This window comes from Echinops telfairi, unplaced genomic scaffold, assembly GCF_000313985.2.
Source record: "Echinops telfairi isolate 266 unplaced genomic scaffold, ASM31398v2 ScPeMD7_2010;HRSCAF=2546, whole genome shotgun sequence".
Taxonomy (NCBI): domain Eukaryota; kingdom Metazoa; phylum Chordata; class Mammalia; order Afrosoricida; family Tenrecidae; genus Echinops; species Echinops telfairi.
Window position 1 is genome coordinate 22,058,409 of NW_022105908.1, and position 8,719 is coordinate 22,067,127.

Consider the following 8,719-nt stretch of genomic DNA (forward strand, 5'->3'; position numbering starts at 1 on the left):
GGGCCAGGATGTGCTCCAGTCTCTCCTCCTCCCCCGTCATCTGTTCCTGTGTGCTCTGGTCAGATATATCCTTCTCCCGAAGCTGCAGATTCAGTGTCATCCTTTGAGATACATTCTTCTCAGGGGAGGGGCAGGCATCCACTTAGTATTTGGGGCTGGGACCAGCCCCCTTGTGTCAATGGCATTTTAATGTTCAATTTCCCAAATAACAAAAGTGCCAGGCGTGCTAAAATTCCCTACATATTAAGCATTCACTGAGCTAGTGTTGAAGCCAAAAAATGCATCCACATCAGCCTGCACTTACAGTTTGGTCATCTTCTTCTTCCTCTTCTAGCACAACAGAGTGATACAGCATCCCCGACTCAGTAGCAATCACTAGGATATTGGGGACGCAGGGCAGGCAGAGTATAGCGCAAGCATCATAACCATAATTGTCTTCAGCAGCAGGATGCATGGGTAACGGACCTAACAACCTCCCAATGTTTCCGGGGCTAAAGCAAAGAATAAAGACATATTTGGGAAATACTGACAGAAGACAACCAGGTTTATCACTAAATACCTTTCTTTGACTTTGTCATCTTTCAGATACTAATCCCTTATTAAAAACATACAGTCTCAATTCTCCACTCTTTTCTCTTCCCCGCTTCACCATCTCAGTAACTCTGAACCCGAGTTAACTTTGTGGGGCTGTTACAACTGCAGGATGATGCATTACATTATTCCTGCTAATGGACAGCTCCTTTGTCCAAACAATACCTGAATTCTTACGGATCCTTCCTTTGTAATAGCTTCCATGCTCTCGTTTAGACTCTAAGCTCAATTTCACAACAGCTAAGGCCTCCCCTTTCCAGTCTCCTCCCTAACTAGTTACTTTATAGTTCCCCTGATCAGAAACCAACACTGGCTTTACTCACAGCAGTACAGACTCTTAGACTCCTTCACAGAGCATTTAACTCCATAGGAGTTCTGATGGTACAGCCATGAAAGTGCTGTTAATCGACACGTTGGGGATTTGACCCACAAGTCATGCCACAGGAGAACGCTGTTGCAGCCTACTTCTGTAAAGATTACGGACTTGGAACCCCTCGTGGGTAGTTCTACCCTGCCCTGGAGGGTCCCTATAAGTTGCAACTGACTGTGACAGCCAAGGGTCTGGTTTTATGCTTTCCTTGACAGACGTTTCTAGCTCTATCGTTTAAAACTCTTTCCATGAATGCTCTGCTCTAGCTCAAACGGTCTAACACGGAACCTTAAACGAGTCTGGTATTTGCTTGTTTGCATTCTCTACTTAAAGCTGCCCTCACGACTGAAATGGGCTTGCCCGTTGTTGTTGTTTCATTGACTACTGCTTTAGACCTTGACGTCCTACATGGTATCATTTCTCTATGAAAACCTCAGCTTCTCTTTCTTTTGGGCCCTGAGGTCGGGGGCTAGTTAGCTCTTCATGTGCAGGTACTCTTTTCCTCAGAGCTGAGACACAACATAACAGCTGACCCCATCGAATTACCCCACAGTGCCTTGTACAAATAGGATATAAAAGAGCAATATATTCTTAGTTGCCTAGACTTCGGGAACACAAACCCCGTCTATTCTTAGGTTCTATCTATCGAATTCAAGAATTCTACAGAGCTTATTAAGCAATATGAAGAAATTAAAGTCAAATGATCCACAGCAAGTATTACTCTAAAATACACAGGCCAAGCATCCAAAGGCTGCAACACTACCACAAACTCTACAATGTGAATCCCAAGTCACAGCATCACAATCTCTCCTAAAGCACAAGCCAGGTTTTCTTTTCCAGTGGGTCCCCACTTCATCTTACCTGTGTAACAGACTAACATACATAAGGAAAGTCTCCCCGTTCTCATATAAGATGTACAGTGGGTATGCCACGACTTCATCTTTGCCTTTCTGTCCAAATAGATTTTTCGAAACTGGTGCCAACGGACCAAAGTCAAATGCAACTGCTGTCTCTCCCAAAGATGCAGTATACGCCCGTCTGGAACATTTGGAAAACCAACTTGTTAGAAAAAATTGAGATGCTCCACTAGAGGAGACAGGTATAGAGCTAGTATTTCACATAGTGAAGAGGAAAAAAAAATTATTAGGAACAATGTTCAGCAACATTGGAAAATGCTCATAAAGTGGAAGATGCAGGCTATAAAATTATATATGCTACTTTGAATTTAAGTAGCTTAAATATACATAGAAATGAGCTTTCATAAAACTAAACAGTTTGCCCAGGTGTCAGAACTGGCAAGTGGCAGAGATGAGATTAGAAACCAGGTGTGTTGACACCAGAGCCAAGGTTCTCACCAACTCCATCTGCTCTACTCCCACACACCTAGAGAATGTATATGTCAAAAGGTGGTCTGCTATGGAAACGGGGCAACGGCAGGGCAGGGGAGGCATGTTTGTAAGATTCAATTACAGAATCTACCTCTCAGAGGCAAGTAAGTATTCCTTCCTTGTGGTGATGGATATTTCACATTTTAAAAGTTGATGCTGTAAGGCACTCAAATCATTTAATTGAAGCGTTCAGTTCTGGAACCACTGAAGAGAACTATAGTGGTCCCAGGTCAGAAGCAACACCTGGCTCCCAGCAGATGCAAATCCCATCTGGAGGAACACACGTCCAATTCAGGCTCTCAATATTCTCAAATGTTAAGATCAAATATGAGGGAGTTTCAAAACACTTGTGGAAAAATTCATTATCTTTAATTCCATGAACTTTTGGAAGCACCCTCACTAAAGTTAACAATTAAAGAGCAGCAATCACACTAGGACAAACTAATACAATCAAGTTCGGAGAAACAGAAAATAGAAATTTAGATTCACCCTGAGGATTTTGGGTACCACACTCCAGAATAGATAAAAGAATAATAAAGATTACGGTAACAAAATACCTAAGACTATTAGATATGATCACTAGAGACATGAAAAGAACTACTGGAAGTTCCAGAAATATTGCCACTGAAAGCTTCATACTACATGCACATGCCAGGTGATCATGTGTGTTAATCAGCAGGAAGACTGATTGGGAGGCCAAGGGAATGGCATTTTTAATTCAGAAGGTGACCCAGCCAGGGGTCAAAGTAGCTAGGAACTTGTATAATACCAAGAGATCAGTTAAAAAAAAAAAAAGCACACCTCAGTCCACCCACAAACTTACCCTTTATTGAGTATTAAACTTTCTTCTTCTGCTTCTGAAAGTATGATCACCTTAGCAGGTGTGTGAGGTTCACGTAGAGAATAAATTCTAGCAAACAAAAAAGAAACAATTAACACCTAGCATTTAAAATTCATTTTCCAGAATGGCCCTCTCCTCTCTAATCTGGTCAGTTCCTATTTGAGAACTTTCCAACAAGGCCATCATTTCTTTGGTAAAGATCTTGGTGTTACTGTCAAAGTAGCCTACTTGATTTGTTCCCTAAAACATAGATGGAAAAGCTTCCTCGTGACCTCAGGAAATACTCTCTAGCCTTACCAAAAGTTTCTGTCAGCCTACTTCACCTCATCTCTTCCATCCTGAGCTCTTGGCTTATGCAAGGCCAGGCTCGCCTTATCTAGTCATCTCACTACTTCCCCAAAGCTTGTCAACTTCTCTTCCATTGCCCTGTCTCAACCTGTTAGACACCAAATCCCATCAGAGAAAGCCATGTCTTCCTCTTACTTATACACCAACTGGCTATTAGAGTGACATTTAGCCTGTTGTCATATACATATTTTTGTTCAATAAAGATCCTATCATGTCACTATTTTCCTAAGGGAGAGCGCAAGAAAAAATTAAACCAAGATCATTTACTTAAAGTCACTCAAATTTTCACAGCATATGACTATTGTTAAGAGAGAAACATTTTGATAAAATAATAATAAATTATAAATTATCGGGGTTCAGGGGGAGCGGGGAGGGAGAGGGAAAAATGAGCTGAGACCAGGGGCTCAAGTGGAAAGTGGGTGTCATAAGAATGATGAAGTCAACATATGTACTAAAGTGCTGGACACAGATGGCGTATATGTACAGATTGTGATGAGTTGTATGAGCCCCTAATAAAATGATTATTAAAAAAAAAAAAAGAGCAATTAGGTACTGAAAAAAAAAAAGAGAAACATTTGAAGCCAAGAATATAAAGATTAGAAACCTATAGTCCTTATAAAGTCATTCCCAAATGAATCAATTAATTTTGTTCAATCTCACTGAAAAAATTAAAACTTGGATGTTCTTTTACCAAAAATGATATTTAAGTACTTAATGATAAATTGATGCAACTGAATGCACAGTTCCAATGGTCTTCATTGGTATCTAGGGGATACAAAAGTATATAGCATAAGCCATGCTCTCAAAACACAAGAACTGGTCAGCTGTCCTGTGCTAGGGCTCAGTGAAAGGAAAAGTCTAAGAGGGCATTGCGTAGAGATTTCTTTTTGCCCTAAAAGTATCAACAGGGCTCAAAACTTAGGAAAAGGGAACATTAACTACCTAATATTTTTAAAAGATGCCTCATACTGAATCTAAAAGCAAATTAAGATCCACAGCATTGTTAAATGGGATTTATGCCAGAAAGTCAAGGTGGCTCAACATAAGGACCAATGTAACACACCAAAGCACATTAAAAGAATGAATGGGAGGTGATTAGATGATCACCCTAATTGAGGCAGGAAAACAGTTCACAACAGATATCGTCTTTACACTTGAAACCTTGGGAAAGAAGGACACCACCCTTCTGTGCCCTCCATCCCATCTTCCCGATCCCCACTCTGAAGGAATCAGACCAAAAACAGGAGGCAAGCCTCCTCTGCTTACTCCCGATCCAAAGTACCAGGACACAAGGAAGAGAGAAAGAACAGACCAGGCTCTCTCCACACAGTGCAGATCCCTTGAGACATAGGTCTGACCTGTGAAAAGGTCAGATGACAGTTTTGAAATGTATGTGAAATCAGAGTTTACAACTAGACTAGACTTTTAATAACTAGAAGTAACCAGAAATCTCTCATGGAGAGATTTGGTAGAGCAGTTATAATAAGTCACGGAAAAACAAAATGGAAAGTATTTGTTCCTCTATTGGGTTGAGGTCCCTCAATAAACTCTTTATATACGCAGATCCAGAAAGCGAGTAATAGAAATGTTTGTAGAATTGGGACATTTCATGATAGAACATAAGGCCTGGAAAGGGCTTTCGAAAGTATCAAACCTGCTTGTTTTATAGATTGGAAACTAGCCTCCCCTCCTAAGGACAAGATGTCACACGGTGAGTTGGTGTCTGAACAAAACTTTGTCTCTCAATCCCCACTTGCATTGTCTTTCCCCAATGCCACACTACCTCCCAGTGAGTAACGTAAGGAAAACCATTTGGGGAATGTTATTCAACAGTACTTAATGGGTTAGACTAGGAAAGGAAAGGCTGGAGACAAGGAAGAGAAGTTCAGAAGAAATAGCAGTAACTAAAGCAAGTACGTAAGTTAGAATAGTTGGCGGTAACATCTATGATTGAGAATAAGTAGCAATAGGCAGCAAATAAAAGCTGTCCAACTTTCAACAAATCATTTGGTGGCACCTTAAGCTATTTAATGGCAAACAGGAACTCCTACTCACAAAGCTACAACAGAGATAAAAACAAAACTTACCTTATTACATTGTCTGATGTTAACAGCACTATGTGGGGATCCAGCATTTCACTTGGATACCAGGCAGCATGCTTTAGAGTCAGAGAGGTAGAACTGGTGAAAAATCTCTCAGCAATCGGAGTGGTACTAAAATAAAGACAACAATTTTCCAAAACATTCTGGAGAATGTGGGTACATCATTTTCTAAAGGAAAATCAATGTTAACACTGTGTTGTCTTTAAATGCCTTTCTCTTAGATCTCGCCAAGTTAGCATCTGAAGTACCGATTCAATCAATACCAAAGAGTCAAAAACCTGCAGAACCTTTTTCTAAACTACGGAGTATTTTATAATACTTTACTAGTGTTTTTAAATGCAGTATCTTATTTGATGCTTGTAATAAACCGTTATGAGGAAGGTAGGTGGGGCAGCCCTATACATTGGCTCCTCTGAGCAGGAAGATCGTCCTCAGGACTTGGTGGGCTAGGATGTGCTAGGTGGGCTAGGATATTACACCTATTTTGAAAATGTGAAAACATCTAAAAAATAGATTCTTTAAGAAGACCCAACCTAAAAGTTGTAGAGGTAAACATGAAGTTGGACTTGTATCTTATAATTATTTTGGTAGAGCTTTCAAATTCACGTTTCTTGGTTGGGGGTGGGGGCAGGACATGCTATCAGACAAACTTTGACTCAAGCTTTTAAGATCCATATTTCTACCTAAATGAGGAAATGACCTGCTTCTCGATGAAACATCAATGTGATAACTCGGGCAGAAATAAAAGTACAATTACACATATACCATAAATACTCATCATAAAAAGCCATAAAGAGCCCTGAAAGCACAATGGGTGATTGCAAACCTAAAGATGGCCATTTCAAACTCATTAGTGGCCCAGCAGGAGAAAAGACAGTTCTACCTGGTCACATCCGGGTCACTAAAAGCTAAATTGACTAGACCACACACAACATTTCTTTCCATAGTAAAATACTACACTGTCAGAACCACTAGTCTTGAACAATTTTTTACATGTAATACAAATCATACAGATAAAAATCAAATAGAAATATGACTTACCTACAATTCACTGTTGATTTTCCACCTTCAAATTCAGAATTCTTCCCCCATCTTTTAGGTAATTCTAATACCGTAAGTCCTTTTAGTCCTATAAGTGCTACATGATGTTGGGTTGGACTTAATAAAACTTGATAGATTTCAAACAGCGGTGGATTTATACAAAGCAGTCTCTGAAAATGAAAATAAACAAGTCAAAAGAGTTCATTTTCTCCCCCCAGAATTCCCTTCAGAGGACAGCACTGAAGCCACAGCTCAGGGAGAGGGATATGTCTGCTCAGAGCACACAGGAGCAAACAAATTGAGGAGGGAGAGAGTGTGGAGCACATCCTAGCCCACCAAGTCCTGAGGACGATCTTCCTGCTCAGAGGAGCCAATGTATAGGGCTGCCCCACCACGAGACACAGAAAAGTGGGTGAAGGGAGACATCGGTCAGTGTAAGACATGAAAAAATAATAATAACTTATAAATTATTCATGAGGAATGGAGGGTAGGGGAAAAAGGAGCAGCTGATATGAAGGGCTCAAGTAGAAAGAAAATGTTTTGAAACTGATGGCAGCAAATGTACAAATGTGCCTGACACAATGGATTGTGATAAGAGTTGTACGAGCCCCCAATAAAATGATTTTTAAGTTAATTTTAATGTAAATATATGTAGCAGTTACTCAATAAACGCTAATGCTTTAATTTCCTATAACTGTAAGATAATGACACATTCTCAGTAAATGGCAACACTTGGACCATTAAGTGATGAACTAATCTTAACGGTTTAGATAGAAATGTTTTATTAGATCCAACAGATTTCCCTACCTTGAGAAACGGAGACAACCCCGCACGTTTGTTTAATGGCCAAGCTGCAACTACTGTCTCAATTCTCCACCACGCCCCCGATATAATCAGAGCAACTGGTATTTTGGGGAATGCTCGCGACTTGGCTGTGACTCTGGGTCCTTATTCTTCCTGGAATGCCCTTGTATAGCTGGCTAGCAAGACTGAATGGAGCCCTGGATGATGCACTGGGTTGCTGACTGCAAGGACAGCAGTTCCAAACTACCAGGAGAAAGATGAAGTTTTCTGCTCCCATAAGGATTTACCGTCTCAGAAAAACCCACAGGGACAATTCTACTCGATCCTGTAGGGTCTCCATGAGTCAGAATTGACTGAGACATGAGCAGGACTGAGCCATTACATCTTGTAGACTCAGCTTCTACGCACTTTCACCAAAAGAACACATCCCTAATCTTCAGGTCAAAGCTGAGTGCACCTGTATTGGGCACTCGGCAAAGTCCGCGGTTCAAGTGTTCAAACGCGCCAGCAGCTGCTCCACGGGAGAAAGATGAAGCTATATACTGTAAACATTTATAACCTCATAAACCCTTAGTAGCAGCCCTACTGCTGTTCCACAGGGTCACTGTGTGTCCTAATCCCTACCGCTCGGTAGCAGTGGGTGATTTGATTTCTAGCACATTACATACTTAAATGAGCCCCATCACCCTGCATTCAAATCCTCCTCCTACTTGCTCATCCCACCCAAGTAGCGATGGGCAAATGACTTTGGGGGAGGATCTGTGCCTTTCCTCCCGGTAGCCTTAGAACCCCCCCGCCCCCCATTGCCGCTGGGCCCATTCTGACTCTCAGTGAACCAGCATCGGATTTACAAGACTGTGCATCTTTATGAGAGCAGCCAGCTGGTTCGCTCTCCTGCAGAGGTTGGTGCGTTTGAACCCTCGATTTTGCAACTACCACTCCAAATACCTAAGCCACATGGTCTAAAAGAGTACAATCAGATCAAGCCTAGTTTCCAGAACTCCCCTGACCAGACAGCACATCTTTACTTAGGATCCATTTTGGGTGACACTGATGATTTACAGGGGCTTCCGATCACCATCTACTCTCAACAACACGCTTCCTATTTCTCCCGTCCTGACCAACTGGGAAAAAAGAAAAGGGGGGTGGTGGTGGCAACCCCCCCCCAAAAAAATAACAACAAAAACAAACCAATCGCTGAAGACAAAGGGGTGCATAAGCAAATGTGGTGAAG

General features: G+C 41.3%; 1 protein-coding gene across 1 annotated transcript in view; it reads right to left on the reverse strand.

Annotated features, from left to right (window-relative positions):
- NUP88 (nucleoporin 88) overlaps window positions 1-8,719 on the reverse strand; it is a 23,424-nt gene that overhangs the window by 13,168 nt on the left and 1,537 nt on the right. The window contains exons 2-6 of the mRNA XM_004716143.3: window positions 6,682-6,851; window positions 5,626-5,751; window positions 3,173-3,259; window positions 1,823-1,999; window positions 305-491 (exon numbers count right to left, since the gene is read on the reverse strand). Coding sequence (XP_004716200.2) covers window positions 305-491; window positions 1,823-1,999; window positions 3,173-3,259; window positions 5,626-5,751; window positions 6,682-6,851 — 747 coding nt within the window. The remainder of the gene's footprint in view (window positions 1-304; window positions 492-1,822; window positions 2,000-3,172; window positions 3,260-5,625; window positions 5,752-6,681; window positions 6,852-8,719) is intronic.